At 45.6% G+C, this 24609-nt stretch overlaps 1 protein-coding gene across 1 annotated transcript in view; it reads right to left on the reverse strand.

The window, feature by feature from the left end:
- The window catches only part of KSR2 (kinase suppressor of ras 2), a 414563-nt gene that overhangs the window by 254092 nt on the left and 135862 nt on the right, over positions 1-24609 (reverse strand). Inside the window, exon 4 of the mRNA XM_055080456.1 lies at positions 8890-9403. Within this exon, the coding sequence (XP_054936431.1) occupies positions 8890-9403 (514 nt within the window). The remainder of the gene's footprint in view (positions 1-8889; positions 9404-24609) is intronic.

Below are 24609 nucleotides of genomic sequence, written 5' to 3' on the forward strand. Positions count from 1 at the left end.
TGGCCGCTGAGCCTGCGCGTCCGGAGCCTGTGCTCCGCAACGGGAGAGGCCACAACAGTGAGAGGCCCGCGTACCGCAAAAAAAAAAAAACACAAAAAAACAAAAACCAATCACTCCACTCTTGCCCTTATAAATATATTAGAGTTTGTCGTAATAATTAGCACAATGATCTGTAGGTGTGTGTCAGTGAGTCTGTTTGCCCATAATTAGTTTTCTAAAATAAATGAAAAGAGCCCCCTTGAATTCTTATTTACATAAGGAATCTGTGGGGGAAAGCCTATTCTCATACAAGCTACAAATGGCATCGATATCTCAGATACAGATATGTGAATTCACTGGAATGAAGAGTCAGAGTGACGATCGAGTATGGGTTTCATCCAGTCCATTCTCTTTGCTCCCAAGTCAGCTGAGGTTTTCACACTCTGCCCCAGAAAGCAGAGAGGTGAACCCAGGAATGTTCCAGATGAGCTTTGAGGAGACAGAAGAATTTCTAAAAGAGATAAGGTACGAAGGTCATAAAGGGAATATTTATATTTATGCAGAACTAATAACCGCAAGTCACATTGGGAAAGCCATACAGTGTGGTTCCAATAACGAAGGAAGGGAAGTAGACATATTATAGATACACATACAAACACAACATATGTACGCAAGGACTTTTATCAATGTATTAAGAGCAGCTCTAGATGTTCTCTGTGGCAAGGGGAAGGGGACTTTGGATGGCTTACGTTTTATACTGCTTTTATTTTCAAAACAAAGCTTATCTGGGAGTCACTTCTGTAGTTAAAATTATAATTGGAAATTATGTTTTAAAAGAATTTGCAAAAAAAGGGGGATTTACAATAGAATTCCTTTTTAATACTGAGCTACTCTTATGCATTTAAAATGTGATTCAGTTCACAGAAATCCAGTGTACCCTTTCAGATGCTCTGACAAAAGAGAGCAAGTCATTTGTGTGATGGGTGGACAGACGGGGGGATCAAAAGACAGACAACTCATCACACACTTAAGAATTGTTAGGTTTTTCCTTTTTCCAACACAGTAACCGTGGAATCCCTGGACTGAAGGCCAAGAGGACCAGAATCCCTGAGACTGCTCCCTCAATTTTTCAAATGACTGACCGTAAGGAATCAGCGCCAGCTCACCTATGTAAGTGTGTCCACAAAGCCAGAGGGAGAAGAGAGACGGGTAAGAACATTGGGGAGACTTAGTAACCCCCAATGTTTATGCCTAAGTCTATCTATAGGATTATATCCACAGATCTATGTCAGTGTTTCCCAGCCTTTTTTCAATGACCCCTTAAAGAAGCTTTTTAGATATTTTTTTCCAGTCATCACCCCCAACTCCCAATGAAATTTTAATACCACAGATATACTGGGTACCTATTTATGTATATAACTCTACGGAGATCTGCAAACTATTATATCAAGGTTTTCTTTCCCCACCTCTCTCCCCTAAAAACCAATTTGTGCCCCGTTAGGGGTGACTTCACCCCTGTTTGAATGCATGTTATGTGTGTGTGTATAAAACAAAATGTCCAGCATATACTTTCTACTTTCTTCACCATGTGTCCTGTGCTGTCTCAATTTCCACAACAGTCAGGTATTACTTTTACCAGGTGAAAAAAATAGGACATTTTTCCCCTCTGTGTGTGTATGCATGCACGTGTATATGTGTGTGTGTGTTTTGGTAGTGCCACAGGAGTAAAATCACACTCATAAATTCAAATGCAAAACAAAAGAAGAGAAACAAAGGAAAAGAAGAAAGTAAAAAGAACTTTGAGAATGCATACAAAGCAGGAGAAACGGTTTTGGCCGACACCAATCACAACAGTTCTGATCCAGCTCAAGGTACCTGGACTGCAAGGCTACCAGTGATGAGAGACATACTACAGCTAATACAGTCTTGTTTTCCTGCCCTGCTTTTTCTACAAATGCCCATGAGGTACTACTGGGGACAGGACTGAAACCCGAGCAGACCATCTGCTAAACACCACCGTGGGTAGACCTGAGAGTGCCAAGAATTAATGGTCTCAAACACAGCCTTCCTCCCACGCAACACCCACCAGGGTACTGGTGCTGGAAAGCTCACAGGAACCAATGGTTTTGAAAGATTCAGTTCTGTTCAGAAAGACCTGTGACATCGGAAGCCCCACTTCATCCCATGGAGAGGAAATAAAAGTAGGCTTTAAATTGCCAAGTTGGCAACAAAGAACCATCCCCAGCAGGGCTACCAGGGAAAAGGAGAGAAGAAACCAGACATTAAGCAGACAACTGAAACCAGAATGAGTCGAGTAATTCTGGAAGTGCCTTTGGCTACATTCCACAGCATAAAAGGCTGACTTCTCAAGCCTCCTCACCCACGCCCCCGTGGGGTTTATTCCCAAATCAAAGCTGTCTGGAGTGGGAAGAACTCCCAGAATAAAAAATAAAAAAAAACACTATATACAGTTTGACCCTTGAACAACGTGGGTTCGAACTGCGTGGGTCCACTTATACATGGATTTTTTTTTTTCAATAAGTCATACATGATCTGTGGTTGGAACTGCGGATATGGAAGGCCAACAATGGGACTTGAGATATGTGGATTTTGGTATCCTTGGTGGGTCCTGGAACCAATCCCCTGCGGATACCGAGGGATGACTGTATATCTGACACAAGTTTCACAAAACAATACTAATACTTAGCCTCACTACATGCAATGCATTCCAATATAATCTAGTCTAGGATAGTCTGTTTCATACTTTTTAATGCTGGTCACAGCCCACTAAAATAAGCTCCTTGAGAAAAGGGAACCCTTGTACACTGTTGGTGGGAATGTAAATTCACGCAACCACTGTGGAAGCAATATGGAGGTTTCTCAAAAAACTAAAAATAAAACTAACATATCACCCAGCAATTCTACTCCTGGGTATATATCCCCAAAAACCAAAAACACTAATTCAAAAAGATACATGCACCCCAATGTTCACAGCAGCATTCTCTACAACTGCCAAGATATGGAAGCAACCTAAGTGTCCATCAGCACATGACTGGATGAAGAAGATGTGGTACATATATACAATGGAATGCTACTCAACCATAAAAAAGAACAAAATTTTGCCATTTGCAGCAACATGGATGGACTTGGAGGGCATTATGCTAAGTGAAATAAGTCAGAGAAAAAACAAATACTGTATGATATCACTTACATGTGGAATGGAATGTAAAAAATACAACAAACTAGTGGATATAACAAAAAAGAAGCAGACTCACAGATATAAAAAACAAACTAGTGGTCACCAGTGGGGAGAGGGAAGGGGGAGGGGCAACATAGGGGTGGGGCAGTAAGAGGTACAAACTATTAGGTATAAAATAAACTACAAGGATATATTGTACAATATATGGGGCATATAGCCAATATTTTCTAATAACTATAAATGGAGTATAACCGTTAAGAATTGTGAATCATTATATTGTACACCTGTAACTTATATAATATTATACAACAACTATATTTCAATTTAAAAAATAGACCAAAAAAATAAGCTCCTTGACACTGGTCTTGGCAATGATTCTTTGGATATGACACCAAAAGCACAGGAAAAATAAATAAGTGGGACTATATCAAACTAAAAAGCTTCTGCATAGCAAAAGAAACAGCCAAAAACTGAAAAGGCAATCTACAGAATGGGAGAAAATACTTGCAAACCATATGTCTGATAAGGGGTTAATAACCAAAATACATAAGGAACTCCTACAACTAACTCAATAGGAAAAAAAAAAAGGATCCAATTAAAACATGGGCAAAAGACCTGAATAAACATTTTTCCAAAGAAGATTTACAAATTTACACAAGGCCAACATGTATATGAAAAGGTGTTCAGTATCACTAATTATCAGGGAAATACAAATCAAAACCACAATGAGATATCACCTCACACCTCTTGGAGGTATATATATATATATATATATATTTTTTTTTATATATATATATATATTTATATATATATATAAAAGACGAGATAACAAGTGTAGGTGAGGATGTGGAGAAAAGGGAACCCTTTGGGCACTGTCGATAAGAATGTAGATTGGCGCAGCCACTATAGAAAACAGTATGGAGTTTCCTCAGAAATTTAAAAATGGAACTACCAGGCCCTGGTGGTGCAGTGGTTGCGCGTCCGCCTGCCGATGCAGGGGAACCGGGTTCGCGCCCCGGTCTGGGAGGATCCCACATGCCGCGGAGCGGCTGGGCCCGTGAGCCATGGCCGCTGGGCCTGCGCGTCCGGAGCCTGTGCTCCGCAAAGGGAGAGGCCACAACAGCGAGAGGCCCGCGTACCGCAAAAAAAAAAAAAAAAAAAAAAAAATGGAACTACCATATGATCCAGCAATCCCACTTCTGGGTATATATCCAAAGAGGATGAAATTATCATCTCAAAGAGATATCTGCACCCCCATGTTCATTGCAGCATTGTTCACAATAGCCAAGATAGGGGAGCAACCTAAATGCACATTGATGGATGAATGGATAAAAAAAATATGGCATACACACACACACACACACACACACACATACACCCACAATGGAATATTACTCAACCACAGAAAAGAAAACATGCTGCCATTTGCAACCACATGGATGGAACTTGAGAGCGTTATGCTAAGGGAAATAAGTCAGAGAAAGACGAATACTGCATGGTCTCACTTATATGTGGAATCTAAAAACATTGAGCCTGTGCTCCGCAAAGGGAGAGGCCACAACAGTGAGAGGCCTGCGTACCGCAAAAAAAAAAAAAAAAAAAAAAATGGAACTACCATATTATCCAGCAATCCCACTTCTGGGTATATAACCAAAGAGGATGAAATTATCACCTCAAAGAGATATCTGCACCCCCATGTTCATTGCAGCATTGTTCACAATAGCCAAGATAGGGGAGCAACCTAAATGCACATTGATGGATGAATGGATAAAAAAAATATGGCATACACACACACACACACACACACACACACACACACACACACATACACACACAATGGAATATTACTCAACCACAGAAAAGAAAACATGCTGCCATTTGCAACCACATGGATGGAACTTGAGAGCGTTATGCTAAGGGAAATAAGTCAGAGAAAGACGAATACTGCATGGTCTCACTTATATGTGGAATCTAAAAACATTGAATTCATATAAACAGCGAGTAGAATGGTGGTTGCCAGGGACTAGGGGGTGGGAGAAATGCGGAGATGCTGTTCAAAGGGTACAAACTTCCAGTTACAAGGATAGGTTCTGGGGAATCTAACGTACAATATGTTGACTGTTTAACAATATTACATTGTTAGCATTTGAAAGTTGCTAAGAGAGCAAATCTTAACTGTTCTCACCACAAAAAAAGGTAATTGTGCGAGGTGATGGATGTGCTAACTAACCTTATTGTGGTAATCATTTCGTAATACGTGTGTGTACTAAGTCCTCACATTGTACACCTTGAACTTACACGGTGTTATTTGTCAATTACAGCTCAATAATGCTGGGGCAAAAAACAAACAGGCAAAGTGCAGCCTGTCTCACTTCGCCCCCAGCTTGTAGATTAAAAGATCGTGCGTCTGTCAAGCCAGGTTCTGCCTTCTGGTCAAATTCCACCTCACTCTGTGATCAGCACAACGATGAGTGAGGGAAATGCAGTCTGGGGAAACCATGGCCAGCAGACCCCAAATGTCCCTCCCACCTTCCACAGCAGCAACCTGCGTTCCTAGCCTTCCTGCAACACACCCCACGTCCTGAGGTCTCAGCAGCCAGTCTCTTTGGCTCTCACAAAACCATAAAAATAAGGACTTCCCTGTGGCGCAGTGGTTAAGAATCTGCCAGCTAATGCAGGGGACATGGGTTCGAGCTCTGGTCCAGGAAGATCCCACATGTCACGGAGCAATTAAGTCCGTGTGCCACAACTACTGAGCCTGTGCTCTAGAGCCCACGAGCCACAGCTACTGAGCCCACGCACCACAACTACTGAACTCTGAGTGCCTAGAGCCCATGCTCTGCAGCTAGAGAAGCCACCGCAATGAGAAGCCCGCACACCACAATGAAGAGTAGCCCCCACTCGCCGCAACTAGATAAAGCCTGTGCGCAGCAACGAAGACCCAATGCAGCCAAAATAAGTAAGTAAAATATAAATAAATTTATAGAAAAAACCCATAAAAATCAAGCCCAACTCCAATCAGAAAAGCATCAACCCTCTGTTAAGTCTCTGATGTCCCAAATATGTCTGGTGAAGTGGTATGTTTCCAATACAGATTTCACACAGAAGCTTGAGTAACCTTCGTAAAATCAGATCTGATCGTGTCTTCCACTTAAATCACTTTAAGGCCTTAGAAGGGAGAATCACTGCCTACACCAGGGCTTCTGCCAGGGCATACTACAGCCGGTGGGCCAAATGCAGCCAGGCACCTGTTTTTATAAATAAAGTTTTATTGGAACATCACCACGGCCGCTTATTCAGCTATTGTCTGTGGCTGCTTTTGCTACGATGGCAGAGATGCCACAGACCACCTGACCTGCAAAGCCGAAATCATTTACTCTCTGGCCCTTTACAGAAAAAGTGTGCCCATGCCTGGCTTTCCTGTCTCTTTTTTCATCATTGTTGTAAAATATATATAACATAAAATTACCATTTTAAACATTTTTAAGGGTACAATCCAGTGGCATTAAGTACATTCACATTGTTGTGCCACCATGGCCACCATCCATCTCCAGAACTTTTCCACTTCCCAAACTGAAACTCTACCCAGTAAACACTAACTCCTCAGTCCCCTCCTCCAGCCCCTGGCAACCTCTATTCTACTTTCTCTCTCTGTGAATTTGCCTATTCTAGGCACCGCACATCAGTTCAATCATACCATAGTTGTCCTTTCGTGTCTGGCTTAGTTCACTTAGCATAACATTTTCAAGGTTCATCCATGTTGTAGCAGGTGTCAGAATTTCATTCCTTTTTATGGTTGAATAATATTCCATTGTACGGATGGACCACACTGTGTTCATCCCTTCATCTGCTGATGGACACTCGGGTTGTTTCACCTTTTGGCTGTTGTGAACAGTGCTGCCACCTGCCTAACCCAGGAGTCTCTTCTTGCATCACCTGCCTGCTCCCTTTGCCACCGAGGCCTTCCGTCAGTTCCTCCAATGAGTCATGCTCCCTTCCTGGAACACCTCCCACCCCTTCCACCATTTAATCCCTAATTAGCCTTCAGTCCAAACAGTTCTTCTGGAAGCCACGCCGACCAAACCCTCCCCAGTCCCCCCACTCACCTCCCTGCCAGTGCAAACTCAATCAGCTCCACAAGCTCTGACAGCATCCTGCACTTTCTCCTGAGAGCCTGTAACACTGTTCGTAAACGCTGGACATAAGATCGTAACACCTATGCGTGGTTACCGGATTAGTGTCAGTCTTCACGAGGCCGAGGGCTACGTCTTTTTCCTTTCCATTGTACCCCACCAACTAGCCCAGAGTCTAGAACACACCACATTTCATCAATTCTAAGATGCACACAGGATGTATCTTACGATCAACATCTTAGATTCACCCGCATATGGTAGTGAGAGCTCACGAAACACCGGCTAAATCGTTGAAATGGAAATGCAGTGAACCGTTTCCCCAGCGCTTCCCCCACCTCAGAGCTCCCAGAACCGGGGTCCATGCCTTTCACACACGACAGTTCCCAAATTTAGACTCTTCCCCGTATCTCCTCATAGGATTATCCATAACCATTTTATCTTCTATGCCTCAGATGCAATTTTGTTCAAGGTAAATATTTAAAACGTGCTACTCACTTCTGTGACCCAGTTTAGCATTTCTTCCATTTTTAATACACTGAGACCTCAAAAACCTGCAAGGGACCCAGGTCACAGTCAGTCTCTGAGGGGCCCCGGAGGGAGCTGCCCCATTTTTCTCATTAGCCAGCATACAGCCACAGACACCGTGTCGCCCTCTGCTGGCAGCAAGTCCCACCTCCCCCCCACCCACCCCCAAAGCCAGAGCCAGGCACAGCCCATGTCAACTTTCAGGATTTTTCTCCCCTGGGTGCCTGTGGCCCCACCTGCAGCTTCTGTGGGACGACCTTTGCTCTGACAGTCCACTTATCCGCTCCCTGAGCCCCCTTGCACCCCCAGCAGACCTGGGCATGTATCTCAGGTATAAACGCAGAGCAGGTCCCAGGCACAGGGTCGGTCAGAGAGCAGCACCATCCAGCACCGCAGCCGCTTGACACTGGTAGCCATTCCACACTTGCAAGGTGGCCAGTACGAATTGAGATGAGCTGCTGGTGTGAAATACCCTCCAGATTTCAAAGACTCAGTGTGGAGAAAAGAATGCAAAGTATTTCCGTAATAGTACTTTACACTGATTCCATGCTGAAATGATCATGTTTTACTATACTGGGTTAAATGACATATCATGAAAGTTAATATCACTTGTTTCTTTTTACTCTTTTAAGGCAGCTACTAGAAAACGTAAGGTCGCGTATGCAGCTGGCGTCCTATCTCTAAGGGCAGCACTGGGATAGACTCTGCAGTGACTGGCAATTTTTCCTGTAAAGGGCCAGACAGTAAAGATTTCGGCTTTTCGGGCCACACTCAACTCAGCTATCGTAGCAGGAAAGCACCCACAGACAAAACAGAACGGAATGAATCTGGATGCGTTGCAATAAATTCAGATTTGGCTCCTGGGCTATAGTTTTCCGACCCCTACTTTACAGCATTAATAGTATTAAAAGGGGTCATTTCTGGGAAATTCCGGACCAGCCATTGGGGTAAATCCACCTTTCATTCAACTGGAGGAGGGAAACACAGTTGATTTGAAGCTTCCCTGACTGGGAGGCTCAGCTGCACCCCCCGGAACCCACCAAATGCACTCACTTGGGCGTGTGGGCCTCGTCTACGCGGTGACCCAGCTGGAACTCGTGGGACTTGCTCCGATGCAGGGACGTGAAACCCGGGATCAGGTGGATCAGCTTCCGGGAGGAGGGCGGCGGGGTCCCCGGGGGCTTCAGCTTGTTCTTCCTCCTCATGGGTGGCGTGCCGGGCGGGGTCACGGTGGTGACGATGTTGGGGGTGCGCGGCGGGGTGCGGACCGTGTGCCGCTGCCGGGGCGACGGAGGCAGGGACCGGTGGCCCGACTCCAGTGGCAGGGGCGGGCACAGGCCCGGGTAGGCGTCCACCGTGAGCCTGTCCACGTGGGTGTACACGGGGGCCCCCAGGCTGGGGCTGGCGTGACAGTGGTGCTGGACGCACTTGGACTGGACCCTGGGGCTCTGGGAGAGGTGGGTGCGGATCCACGGGGTCGGCTCCGGGGGGCACACGGGGTTGTTCTCCTTCCCCGTCTCCGTGGTGGGCCACTGGATGGTCCAGTCTTGTTTGGAAAGGTTGCCTCCTGAGTTGGGACAAAGGAGCAAGAGACGACAGATGAGCCATGAGAAAGCAGGTGAATTACACTGTAGGCACATTACCGTAGACGCGCATTACACCGTATACACCGTGCACCGTGCGTGTGTTGATTACAGCATGCTCTGTACGCACATTTACATAAATTACGCACGGTATGCTGTGTGCATATTTACATAAATTATGCACAGTAGGCTGTACGCACGTTTACATAAATTATGCACGATATGCTGTATGCATATTTACATAAATTCAACCACACCCACTTGGCCCCTCCAAAAAGAATGAAACCCTTTAGTTGACCGTCTCACCATAATCCCCATTCAACAGCCTTGCCCTCCGCTGTCCAGGGTTGGGGAGCCCACAGCTCAAATGTCCAAGGAAAGAGCATGGCAGGTGTGGGGAGAGGGGAGAAGGATGGTTAAGGACAAAAGCATAGAGGTAGAAAGGAGATTTTCTTGTCTTACAACAGTTTATTAGAAAAAATGGAACACCAAAAAAAAATCCTACTGTCTGAATGCAACTTGAGGTTTTCAGCCCTGATATAAGCTAAGTCAGAAAATAAAACTAAATCCTATAATGCACTAACATTTTTCACTCATTTGCTGTATTAAGAGTGCAAATACGTATTTGGTCTACACATACAGACTCTCAGGCTACAACGTGCAGTCCTACATCCTCTATACTAAGAGATGTAAAAGCGTAAGGGTCAAATACTGAGACCAAACGTTCAGGCTCCAAAACCACCTAAGTCAGGGCAGGCACTTTCCTGGGTCCCTTTTCCAGTGTCTTCTCGAAGGCAGTATATGGTGACAATGGGGAAACTGGCTCAGAAGCCTGAAGGGACAGGTGAGGGCAGACCTCCAGGCCCATGTGGATTTTATACCAAGTTCAACAGGAAGCCATTGAGGGTTTTGATCTAAAGTTCATTTCTCTAGTTAGCATCTCTCACCATACAAAGATATCACATTATTATTGACTATATTCCCCACGCTGTAACTAGACTTATCGTGGTGATCGTTTTGTAATATATAGAAATTTCAAATCACTATGCTGTATACCAGGAAGTAACAGAGTGTTGTAGGTCAATTATACTTCAAAAGACAAACAGACTTATAGAAAAAGAGATCAGATTTGTCATTACCAGAGACAGGGGCTGCGGAGGAGGGGAACTGGATGAAGACAGACAAAAGGTACAAACTTCCAATTATAAGATAAATAAGTACTAGGGATGTGCTGTACCACATGATTAATATAATTAATACTGCCATTTGTTACACAGGGAAGTCGTTAGGAGAGTAAATCCTAAGAGTTCTCATCACAAGGAAAAAAAATAGTTCTTTTTCTTTTCTTTTGTATCTATATGAGATGATGGATGTTCACTAAACCTACTGTGGTCATCACTTCATCATGTATGTAAGTCAAATCCTTATGCAGTACACATTAAACATACACAGTGCTGTACGTCAATTATTTCTCAACAAAACGGGACGATAGATAGATAGAGAGAGGTAATAGATGATAGATAGACAAATAGATAATAGATGATAGATAGATAGATAAAATTTAACTAATCCAAAACAATCTAATAAAGTTCATTTCTCAAAGACACTGAGGCTGCTGCTTGGACAAGGAGAACCCAGTTAAAGGGTATCACAGGGCTCCCGGTGAGAGAGGATGCTGGCTTCCACTTGGGTGGTGGCAGCACAGATGGAGAGAAGTCATCAGGTGTCAAGAGAGGACCACGGGGCTTCCCCTGGTGGCGCAATGGTTAAGGATCCACCTGCAGATGCAGGGGACACGGGTTCGAGCCCTGTGTCCGGGAAGATCCCACCTGCCGCGGAGCAACGAAGCCCGTGTGCCACACCTACTGAGCCTGCGCGCTAGAGCCCGCGAGCCACAACTGCTGAGCCTGCGAGCCACAGCTACTGAGCCTCCGCGCTAGAGCCCGTGCTCTGCAACAAGAGAAGCCACCGCAATGAGAAGCCCGCGCACCACAACAAAGAGTAATCCCTGCTCGCCGCAACTAGAGAAAGCCCGCGCGCAGCAACGAAGACCCACCGCAGCCAAAAATAAATAAATAAATAAATTTATTTTTAAAGAGAGAGAGAGAGAGAGAGGACCACGTGGCAGGACCTGGCAGAAGGCGATCGAGTGGGCCCTCCCATCACAGGCCAAGCTGAAATAAATTCCAACTCGTGGCCGACTGGCAATAGCAATAATAATTACTATAAGGACCATAACAAGAGCTAATTTATAGAGCATTTGACAGTTTACAAAGTGCTTTCATGAACACTGACTCACTGCCCCCTTTTTAATTAAAAACAATTCATTTTGTTATTACATATTCATTATAGAAAAATTAGAAAATTCGGGTAAGGAAAAAGGTAATGTTGTTCTACAGCCTAGCCGTCCTGCCTATTAATGCTTGGCTCTGTAGCCTGCCAGCTGGTTTGCTGCGCATTTTTTTTTTTTTTTTTTAAGAAATGCCATAAGATCTTATTTAATGGTTTGTCATCTGCTTTCTTCGTTTGTTAAATTGAGACTGTTCCACATCTTACTTAATTTTCATACATCTGTGTGCAAAGGGCCATTTTGATCTCTACTTTGTAGATAAGGAAATGTATGTGCAGAGATGAAGATGTTTCCAAGGTTACAGCAGAGATGGGAGCTGGCCTCTGGGATTCACACCCAAGATCTTGGCCAGCTCCACAACGAGGGCACAGGGTCTCTGGGACAGTGGGACCTGCATTCACCAAAGACCCTGGACCGTCATAATCAGCAAAATGGGAGCAGGAGCTGGAGCAAGGGCTATTTCTGACAAGAGTCTCCCTTTTCCTTCCTCCCAGACTTTGCCAGAACATTCTACCAAAATCACCATCACTATGGTGTGTCGGTTCTCAAATATGTACACATACCCATTAGCCCAGGGACTAAGAGAGCCAGCTCTGGAGTCAGATGACTTGGCCCTAATTCTGGCTCTCCTACTTCCTGGCTGTGTGACCTTGGAAACTCCTCAAACTTCTCTGAGTCTTAGCTTTATCAGCAGTGAAACAGGACAACAGTAGACCTGCTCCGGGGGAATATTATGAGGATCAAATGCAATAACACAAGCAGTGTGCTGAGCCCAGCACCTGGCACACAGCAGGCCCTCCATAAATGTTAGCTGCTTGTACTGTACTTCTCAACACCACGGTGATGCGTTGCTACCTCCCGTTTAAAGCGTATGCACCTGTGCTGAGAGCTGAACAGGGCACCAGGTGACGTCACCTCCCTGTGTACCTCTCGGAAGGTGATGTTCCGAGAGGCTGACTAGCTCTGAGATCTGGGGGGCAGACAGAGAACCAAGCCCAGATCAGCCTGATTCACCCAGCAAGCTCTGGATTGGTGTATTTGCTCAGGAAATACAAACACATTGCCAAATGAGCCTAAGTGAAACATGTGTAAGAAAGTAAATTTATTTTTTTAAGTTATCTTAATCACATACCACACTCCAAGGCCACAGGGAAGTACTCTGGGCATTATCGCTAGAGCTCATGCCCCGCGTAGTGAAGTGAAAAGAATATGGGGCTGCGACTCAGAGAGACCCGCTTAGAACTCTGGTTCCACTGTTGATCAGCTCTGTGATCTTGGGCCAGTTACTTGACCTCTCTGAGACTCTGGGGGTTTGCAAAATGAGAATGAACAATCATGGCTCCCTTGGAGGGTGCCGTGAGGATTAAACACATTCATTCATTCATTCACCCAAGTATATTTCACAAATATTTGAACGCTTCTTGTACACCAGGCACTGTTCTAGGCACCGGGATACAGCAATGAACAAAAGAGACCAAAGTTCCTGTCCTCACGGAGCTCATGTTCTTGGTAAGGAAACAGAGAAGAAAAGGGGATGAACAAAAAAGCAACATTATATTACTTATAAGATGTCATATATAATATAATGCCTATAATATGTCAGCGATAATAGTGCCATGGAGGAAAAGAAAGCTGGACGTGGGCACCAAAAAAGAGTATTGGGGCTACTTCAATCAGAAGAGGATGCGGACGTGACAGTGGGCATTTGATCAAATATCAGAGTGAAGCAAGGAGCGAGTTAATGAGATAAAATGAGTCGAGCTGTCAGCACAGAGCCTGGACCACATGATGATGCAGACAAATGGGCGGGTGCTCGAGGATGAGTGAGACATCTATTCTGGATGCCTGGGACTCACCTAGTCTGCTCCCCAGGCATTCACTATCCCAGCGCCTGGGGCCGGGCGTCTGTCTCCCCTGCCCTCGAGATGCTCACGGTCCAGTGGGAAGATCAATGATGAAATAAGCACTCACTGCAACTGCACTCCCAGGTATAGAGCCAAAGGAATTGAAAGCAGCACTCAAATGTTCGTATGTGAATGTTCACAGCAATGCTAGTCACAACAGCCAAAAGGTAGAAACAACCCAAATGCCCATCGACTGACAAATGGATAAAGTAAATGTGGTGTGTGCATACCATGGAATATGATTCCACCATCAAAAAGAATGAACTACGGATACAGGCTACAATTTGGATGAACCTCAAAAACACGATGTCAAGTGGAATCAGCCAAACATGAAATGTCACATGGTGTATGATTCCATTTATATGAAATGTCCAGAATAGGCAACTCCATAAAGACAGAAATCAGACTAGTGGCTGCCAGGGGCTGCGGTGGGGGGAAGAAGAAACAGGGAGCAACTGCTTAATGAGTACAGAGTTTCCTTTTCGGGTGATAAAAATGTTTTGGAACTTGAGAGAGGTGATGGTTGCACAACGTTGTGAATGCACTAAATGCTGTGGAATGGTTCACTTTTAAATGGTTAATTGTATGTTCTGTGAGTTTCACCTTGCTTAAATAAATGTAAGTACTCACAATATGGAGCCGGGAATCCAATGTTAGAGAAAGTGCAGGTGACTGAGAGCAGAGGGGAGGAAGCCAGCTTTCTGGGGAAGGGTTGGGAAAGGCATCCCAGAGGGGAGGACACCTAAGCCCAGATCTTGAGGATGAAGGAGAACATCCTAGGAAAGGGGCAGAGTGGAGGGCATAGGAGGAAGGCTGAGGACAGAGAGAAGGGCAGGGCCAAGGGCCAGGAGACGACAGAACGTGGCGAGTCTGGACTGCAGCAGTCAGTGTGGCTGGAGATATTCTGAAGGAGGAAGAAATCCAAGCTGAGGCCGGAAAGAAGGGCAAAGGTGGACCGTCCAGGGATTTGCTCTGCTAAGTGGAAGGGGATGGTGACTGATCCCCTGCAACGGCCTCCTGCAGAGCTCCTGGAAACGTGACACAGCCCAGGGCTCAAGGCCGCCAAACCCAGTAATAAGCAAGAGGGAAGCTCTGGTCTACCATCATGCAGCTGTAAGCTCCAGGCCTGGACCCCAGCCCCGCAGTCATGCCCGAGGAGGGGCTGGCACTCCCACAACCATAAATGATGATGGCATGGAGGCCAAGTTCCTGCTTGGCCATACTGTTATATCCACAAGGCTTGGGCCCCAAACCCCTGCTTATGCCAAGGGAAGGGCTGGCTCTCCCAGTGGGAAAATGCTGAGACGTGGGTTAGGGCTGGAGGCCAAGGTTCTTTCCATCACATCACTGTTACACCCCAGCCCCTGCTCATACCAGCGGACGTGCTGGTGCATCCCTGATCCTGTGGCTTACAAACCAGAGCCCAAGGGATGGAGTCCATTTGCCACGGGCTCCTGCTGGACGCGGGGTGCTGGCCCAGCATGCACGCACTGACTACTCTCCCTGTCCCTCTGTGATTAAAGCTGTCCCAGAGGCCCTGGTGCAGGGCTGTGTGAGCATCCGTTCTCGCTCAATGGGGCCCACTGTGTATAGGGGACATGACCAGATGAGTGCTGGGGAAAGACGTGTCTGAAGCCAGCCCTCCAACTGCGTGAGCACGAGGGGCACGGGCTGGGCGTGGGGCTGGGGGTGAAAGGAGAAAGGATCGTCCAGGTCAACAGCAGCCACAGGAGCCCAGCCTGAGGCTGCTGAAGGCACCTGGATGGGAGATGCTGGGGACCAGGAGTGGAGCTGGGGCAGCAGAGATGGAGACGAGTGGGGTGACTAGTATAAGAGGAGGAGAAACGAATAGCTGCCATGTGCTGAGCGCTTACTACGTTCCTGATGCTGCTGTTCCAAGTCACTTACTTGTATCAAGTTAATAGCCACACAACAATCCTACGGAGTAGACAAAAATCACTCTATTTTACAGACGGGGAAACTGAGGCACAGAGAGTTTAAATGACTCACTCAAGGCGATACAGTTGGAGAGAAGGACAGCTGGGCTGGAGGTCTGCGCCCTTCAGCATGACACTAAGCCAAGGCTGACGTCCCGGTTCCCCACCCCCCGGGTCACATGGTGGCTGGGGGCATGCATCACAGCAATGGAAGACACAGAGGGAGATGGAGCACGGGGCGGGGCGGGGGCGGGGCAAGTTCAGGGTCACAGCGGCCAAGTCTGAGGTTCCTGCAGGACATCTGGGTAGCGATGCCCAGGACGCAGTAGAATTTTACCTTCTCCTCTTGCTCCCAGGAAATCCTGGGAGAACTGCTCAAGAAGAAGTTATTTTTCTAGCCTGAGAGAAGTGGTCGGGAGATTCTAAAACCTCCCAAGTCTGTCCAAGGGTGTCAGACTCCTCTTAGAATTTTTTTTTTTTTTTTAAGAAAGACATGCCAGGGGGCTTCCCTGGTGGCGCAGTGGTTAAGAATCCGCCTGCCAATGCAGGGGACACGGGTTTGAGCTCTGGTCCAGGAAGATCCCACATGCCGTGGAGCAACTAAGCCCGTGCGCCACAGCTACTGAGCCTGCACTCTAGAGCCCGCGAGCCACAACTACTGAGCCTGTGCTCTAGAGCCCGCAAGCTACAACTACTGAGCCCGCGTGCCACAGCTACTGAAGCCCGTGTGCCCAGAGCCTGTGCTCCGCAACAAGAGAAGGGACCGCAATGAGAAGCCCACGCACCGCAACGAAGAGTAGCCCTTGCTGGCCGCAACTAGAGAAAGCCCGCGCGCAGCAATGAAGACCCAACACAGCCAAAAATAAATAAATAAATTAGAAAAAAAAAGAAAGACATGCCATGATTCAATCATGTTCACCTTTTGTCTCCTCTCCCATTTGATCCCTGAATCTCCAGAGCAGAGAGCCCATGGCCCTGAATCACAGGTCAGGGAGGAGAGGTAATGAACACATCACCCACTGACTGACTCCCTCAGAAGGAGAAGGGACACCTCCACATTTGGAAGACTTGCTTTCTGAACAGAAAGAACAAGAATAAATTCTAAGTAAACATCAAGCAAGGAAGTGGAAGTTTTTAAATGCACAGAACACCCTGGACTTTGCAACATGATGTTTAGAAATGAACTTGCCCCGAGCTTTCCTGTGACTCAGTTTCTTCATCAGTAAAATGGAGATCACATTAGAGCTTTCCCCTAGGATTGTTCTGAGGATTAAATAAGACCATACAAGCAGGACATTTAGCACTATCTCTGGCACACAGCCCAATGCTGCATAAACGTTAGTGAAAATGGGAGTAAAACCACCTGCTACGAGACGCCGGCGAGGACTAAATGAGGTAGATACGGATAGAAAGTGCCAGGCCTTCAGGGCCTGTATCCCTGATCTGGCCAGCTGCCATCCCCTACTGGAAGCAAACCCGTGATATCAAAAGCCACTGAGTCCTTATTGTGGTTGACTTGTATCCCCCCCAAAGCTATGTTGAAGCCCTAACCCCCAATGCCAGCGAATGTGACCTTATTTGCAGATAAGGTCTCTGCAGACGTAATCAAGTTAAGATGAGGGAACAGTGGATTAGGGCGCACCCTAAACCCAACGACTGGTGTCCTTAAGAAGAGGAAAGGACACACAGAGGAGGAGGCCATGTGAAGACAGAGGCAGAGATTGCAGTGACGCAGCTACAAGCCAAGGATCGCCAGCGGCCACCAGAAGCTGGGAGAGAGGCATGGGACAGAGTCTCCCCTACAGCCTTCTCCTTGATTCTTCTCCACCAACACCTTGATTTTAGACTTCAAGCCCCCCAGAACTGGGAGAGAATACATTTCTGCTGTTTCAAGCCATCTAGTTTGTGGTGGTTTTGTTACAGCAGATCAAGGAGACTAACAGAGCCTTCAACCAGGAGTCAACGACATTTACTGAATATGGACTGAGGAGTTATGATAGAAAAGTTAGCATTTGGAGGGCCCTGCCAGGCCCAGTTAGGGGCTTCAGTGCTTGTCTTACCTGCCCTGTAAGGTAGGCATTATTGATCTGTTTTATAAATGAGTTCTATAAAGTCCCATAGTTGGTAGTAACCTTCACCTTCACGCTTCCCCTTTATCACATGGCACCTGAAGGTGAGCTGGGACCCACTGCCCCCAACAGCTTTCAGTTCCTCCAAACACACACACACACACACACACACAGAACTCCATGAGATTCAAGGAAGCACTGAGTTGGTCCCAAGGATCGCTGTCCTAAAGTTTCAAAGTCTGAGAGATAAAAAGAGTGGAAGAAAAGCTTTATTCTTTCCAAATTCCCTGCTCCATCAAATTCTCTTCTCCTTCACCCTTACATTAAAAAATCAGGGGGCCTCCCTGGTGGCGCAGTGGTTGAGAATCTGCCTGCTAACGCAGGGGACACGGGTTCGAGCCCTGGTCTGGGAGGATCCCACATGCCGCGGAGCAACTAGGCCCGTGAGCCACAACTACTGAGTCTGCGCGTCTGGAGCCTGTGCTCTGCAACAAGAGAGGCCGCGACAGTGAGAGGCCCACGCACCGCGATGAAGAGTGGCCCCTGCTTGCCACAACTAGAGAAAGCCCTCGCACAGAAACAAAGACCCAACACAGCAAAAATAAATAAATTAATTAATAAACTCCTACCCCTAACATCTAAAAAAAAAAAAAAAAATCAGAAGTTCGGGGACGCAGAAGCAAAAAGCCTCATTTCATTAACCAAATTGCCAGCCACTCAACTGACAGGGATTCAACTTCTCTCTGCCGACGCTTCAGAAGTGTTTCACTGATGGGCTATATTACATCAACTCTTCCCCTCTCTCTTTTGATCCTCTTTTTAATAAAGTCTGAGGCAAGAGGGTAATTTTTCATTTTAAATAGGGAAGGTGTGGCACCAAGGTGCTCTGGGGGTTATTAATCGTAGTCCTTGCTATCTTGTCATCTGCTTCTGGAAAATCATTTTATTTCAAGTCTTGAATGGGGTGGGGAGAAGGGAATAGGTTTTAAGAAATGAAAGGTCTAAGGATTGATTAAAGACATTTCAAGGTGCAGGGATTTTTCTTTTGACATTCTCTGATAAGTGACCAAGAGAAGTAAAAGCCATTCTCAAGGGAGAAGGTGATTTCAGAAAGTCTAGGCAAGTGTCTAACTTCTTTGTCCCTTCCCATTAACATTTTATAAACAGGCAAACGTCTGGCTTGGACTTTGTCTGAATTTCAGTGCCAACATCAGAATGCATATATACTACTATTCCAGAATCACCCCTGCTTGTAACTTTTGTGAATATTTCAAAACGCTTGTTAGTTTAATCCTCACAACTTTCCGGCAAGAAACAGAACTTTTAGATGCTGGCTGAAAATATTTCACTGGAGTCATTGGTAAAGCAAAAAAATAGTAACAATAACAATTATTATTAACACTAACAAGAGTTACTGTTTATTGAGCACTTACTATGCACCAAAGAGTATTCTAAGTATTTTACATGCATCACTTCACATTATCCTCACAAGACCCTTTGGAGAAAATTCTGCTCCTGTCTTCATGTTACAGTGGAGGAAACAGAGGATCATCTGAGAGACTGAGTGGCCCAAGGTCACACAGCTGATAAGTGGTACAGTGGGGTTTCCAATACAGATCTGTACCCCTCACCATCCCGATTCTTCTAGGAGCCTCCCAATGCTCTCAGGAAGTAGAGACACAGCCAGAAAGCCCTTGAAAGGCTGAACCATTTTACACAGACCTTTCGGATCAGCATTGAGGGCAACGCCATCTGACCCTTCAAAAAAAAGTCAAATATGATACTCACTATAGACACAATCCCTGAAAGAGTGAAACCTGAAATCCAGGATGAATTTTCAAGTTTCTGGTTTGTAGTACTTGCAAAAAGAAGCAAATAAGGACAAATGAAAAACACACCATTGCCAAAGCAATTCAACAGTGGCAAGAATCTTAATCTAACACCGCATTAATGAGCTTGGCATCCGGCCAACCTGTGGGTCCCGCTGGGCACCGTCTCCACTCCAGGATGTCCCCAAGCTGGACCAAACAAATGCACTGACCCCAGTCTGTGCAGGTGATCTGGGAGATGGGCCAGGGCAGGGAGCTTGGACTCTGACCCAGTAATGTTTCCTAGGTCCTGCCCTACGAGGCTTTTGTGATTTTATTATCCACCAGGAGATCTAGCCAGATTAACCTTTGGTCATGAACTTTAGGGTAGCTTTTCTGTTCTAACAAAGCTCCTTTTTATTAAAAAAAAAAAAAATTGTATTGAGGTTAAATTCACATCAACCATTTTTGAGTGCAGAATTCAGTGACATTTAGTACATTAACAATGTTGTCTCTATCAATTCTAAAAAATTTCCATCACTCCCCCGCAAAAATCCCATACCTACGAAACAGTCACTCCCCACCTCATCCCCTTCTCTCAGCCTCTGGTAACCACTAATCTGTTTTCTGTCTCTATGGATTTACCAATTCTGGATGTTTCGTACAAATGGAATCATACGATAAGTGATCTTTTGTAACTGGCTTCTCTCACTTTGTATCATGTTTTCAAGGTTCATTCATGTTGTAGCCTGTATCAGAATCTCATTCCTCTTTATGGTTGAATAATATTCCATGATATGGGTAGAACACATTTTGTTCATCTATTCATGAGTTGATGGACATAAGGGTTGTTTCCACTTTTTGGCTATTGTGAACAGCACTGCTATGATAATTTGCATACGAGTATTTCTTTGAACAACTGTTTTCAATCCTTTGGCGTACATACCTAGGAGTGGAATTGCTGGGTCACCTGGTAATTCTGTTTAACCTGAGAAACCGCCAAACTGTTTTCCACAGTGGCTGCACCATTTTATAGTCCCACCAACAATATACTACGGTCTGATTTCTCCCAATCTTAGCCAACTCTTGTTATTTCTATTTATTTATTTATTATTAATATTATTATTGCCATCCTAATGAGTGTTTAACAAAGCACTTTTTTTTTTTTTTTTTTTTTTTTTTTTTTGCGGTATGCGGGCCTCTCACTGTTGGGGCCTCTCCCGTCGCGGAGCACAGGCTCCGGACGCGCAGGCTCAGCGGCCATGGCTCACGGGCCCAGCAGCTCCGCGGCATGTGGGATCCTCCCGGACCGGGGCACGAACCCGTGTCCCCCGCATCGGCAGGCGGATTCTCAACCACTGCGCCACCAGGGAAGCCCCAACAGTACTATTTTTTAATTAATTTATTTATTTGTATTTTTGGGGGGGCCACGCCTTGCAGCTTGCAGGATCTTAGTTAGCCAACCAGGGATCGAACTCGCACTGTCAGCAGTGAAAGCACGGAGTCTTAACCACTGGACTGCCAGGGAAGTCCCAACAAAGCACTTTCAATCGCGGCCATAGCTAACGCTCACTGAGTGCTCACTGTACACCCCACTGCTGCCCCGCCATCTCTCATCCTCATGCCTTCTTTCGCTGATTTCTCACGACAACCCCGTGGGGTTGGTGAGGAAATTAAGGCTTTGGAAAATTAAAACACTTGCCCGAGGCCAAGCTCCAAACCCTGGTGTTCTGACCACAGATCACATTCTCTTGGCAGCTGTACATAGCACATCTGAATTAATCCTCATAGCCATGCAGGGTGACATGTATTACCAGCCCCATTTTTCAGATGGAGAGACTGAGCCCCACAGAGCAGCAGGGACCTTCCCTAGGTCCACCTGACTCCAAACCCCATGTTCTTCCTCTCCGCTGTATATTCTTTTACAGTATTTAGTGTTTTAATTGTTAAGTACAATTAAAATTGTGCCTGGGATGCAGCCAACCTCCAGAATAAAGAGAGCAACCACCACCATCTGTTGGACAGTTTAAACTGAAAAAAAGCCCTTCCTGGATAGTAACACGGTTAGAATCTGCATGGAGAAAACTGCAAGAAAACACCTCCCAGAGTATCTGGTGGTGAGAATGTTTGATAGGGCACCAAGCCCTGGAGGTACTGATGGGTTCTGACGCTGTACCCTGCAGTCTCCTTGGAACCGTGGTTCCGAGCCCCGGTGACCGTCAGCATCTCACGGCACCTCTGAACAGCCTGATACGAACAGTGAGCGCAGTGGATAGCACAGCGCACTGGACCCCAGGATTCCTGGGTTCCAAGCTTCCCAGAGAGCTGAGTGCCCATAACTATTCTCTGTTCATCACCTCCACCCTGCTACCCACTCTCTCTCCTCCTCCTCCTCCTGCTTCATTTTCCTCACACCCCTTACCACTCAGTGGAATTATTCTTTTATATCATCTGTTCTCATTATTCACCATCGTTATATTCTATAATATAAAGTCACTGCAAACACTGAATTAGCCAATATTGAACCATGGCTCCTAGTGGAAATACAAGGTTAGGTTCCTATGACCCTCTGGTGACATTTTCATCAACTGATCCCTACATAATCTTGTTTTATGAATATTTCTGTTTAAAGACAGAATCTAATAAGTCATTTAATATCTATGTTGCTGATTCATTAACATTCAACTCATGGCCAACAGCTCTGTCACGCCTGCCTGAAGGAATCTTACATAACACACGTATTTTCTGGAAAGGCACATCGCAGCCTGCTTGTGCCCAGGAGCACTGGACAGCACTTCAGCACTATGCTCAGGGGTCATTGTAAACAGAGAAATCACCCCTAAAAAGCACAAAAAATGTGAAAACTTGAAAAAAAAAAAAAAAACACCTCACTGACAGTATGAGAGCTGAAACAAGAAGGCAGAGCATGAACCTCAGCTGAGAACATGAACACCAGGCGACTCAGACTTTTCCCCACTCCACAAATCCAAGTATTGATTTTAGGATTACGAATAAATTTTAGGGAGTAGGCAAATTCACGGAGATGAATACAGAATCCATGAAGAATGAAGACCGACTTATTTATCTGTTTGTTTATCATCTGTCTTCCCCACTGGAATACAAGCTCTAAGAAGACAGATGCCTGGGCTAGATTTCTCATCACTGCAGCACCCAGCACCTAGCACAGTGCTTGGCAACAAATAAATGCAGATGTTTTTCCCCAGCACATATGTATATCAAATCATCATATGGTATCATATGGTACATCTAAAACGTATACCATGTTATTTGTCAATTACATCTCGATAAAGCTGGGGGAAATTTTTAAAATAAATATAGACTGTTTTGTCTCAATGTCTCTAAATTATACACTGCTTCAATAAATATTTGTGGACTGAATCGATTCTTCATAACTTCTAACTGCCATGACTGATAACCTTGTTTGTATCACCCATCCTGAACTCACCCAGCAGGGAGACGGGAAATACCTTAACACAGCTAAAGTCCTAGTCATGCCGCCCTGCAAAGATAGAGTCGTGAGAAATAAAGGCCTGGTGACCAAAGAAAGAGTAGGACGCTATCCCTATCTTGATCCTGCCTCCTTCTGGCTGAGTAATAGCTGTGTCTCTGCCCCGCCCCAGCCCCCTGCAGAAGGATGGACTGTCCCACGGGCCTCTGAGGGAGGAGGAGGAGGAGAAGGTGGAGGTGAGAAGGTGGGCGACCCATCGGGCTCAGACCAGTTCCCAGGGATGCAGCAGGAGAGAATCCACACAGGGACGAGCCACATTGGAGGAGGACGCTTTCTGAGACGCTTCGAATTCCAGAACTCTCTGTCGCTCCATCACTCTGACACCCTTTGAGTGACAGGTGTTATATTAGTTCTATAACTTCTTGTGTTGGCAAATTCAAGAAAGCGGAAGGTGACATTAGATGACCTTAGGTGCGGCAAGGCACCCTATTTTTATCTGCAGACAACTGACTGGTAAAGCAGGTTTTCTTAATCTTCCTGCCTTTTCCCTCGCCGCGTGGATTCAGTGGGACCCGCACCTGCCCTCATTTCTCTCCCAATTTCCCTCTGCGGGGAAATTGCTTGTGAAAGCTTCAGAGCCTGGCGTGGCAGGCAGTCAATCTGTTCAGGTTACCCACATAGACAGAAATGTGGATGCTTCCAGGAAAAAGATGTTGGGAAAACTTTTATTATCCTCTGTCACCCCCTTAACCGAGGCAGACACCTCCTTGGGCACCAGAGGGCTTTTCAGAGACCTCTAGATTTAGCACCTCCTGTGATAACTCCTTGTCACAGAATGGCAGAACCCAACTGAGTTTGAATCCCAGCTCTACTAATTATAAGTTGTGTGACCTGGAGTCAAGTGCTTAACCTCTCTGAACTGCACTTTGTGCATCTCAAAAGGGAATGATAAAAGCACCCACTCCGTAGGGTTGTTTTGAGAATTCATGAAAATAAAGCACTTTGCAAACAGCCTACCTGCCCTCATTGTCATGACTGTTGCTCTTGTTGGTTAGCTGTAATTCTCTTTCATTCCCCAGGCAGCTATGTACGTTCATCTTTTAGATTAGACACCCACTATGTACAAGGCACTTGGATCCACAAAACCAGCGGCTTCTCCATCCACATAGAATTTATACCCTACAAACCAGATTATGAAGACTTAGCATGAAAAAGAAGTTAAAAAAAACCCTCATTAATAATTTCTATATTAACTACATGTTGAAAGCGTTAAGTTTTTTGGAAATACTGGGCTACATAAAATATATTGTTAAATTTAGTGTCATTCCTTAAACTTAAGTTAAACATAGAGTTACCATATGATCCAGGAATTCTACTCCTAGGTATATACTCCAAATAATTGAAAGCAGGGACTCAGACAGATACTTGCACACTGATGTTCATGGAAGCATTATTCACTATAGCCAAAAGGTAGAAACAACTCAAGGGCCCATCAACAGACGAATGAATAAGCAAACTGTGGTCCATCCACCTAGAGTCTGTCATACAGAGTGAAGTAAGTCAGAAAGAGAAAAACAAATACCGTATGCTAACACATATATATGGAATCTAAGAAGAAAAAAAAAAAGGTCATGAAGAACCTAGGGGTAAGAC

Source organism: Physeter macrocephalus, chromosome 19 (genome assembly GCF_002837175.3).
Source record: "Physeter macrocephalus isolate SW-GA chromosome 19, ASM283717v5, whole genome shotgun sequence".
NCBI classification, from domain to species: domain Eukaryota; kingdom Metazoa; phylum Chordata; class Mammalia; order Artiodactyla; family Physeteridae; genus Physeter; species Physeter macrocephalus.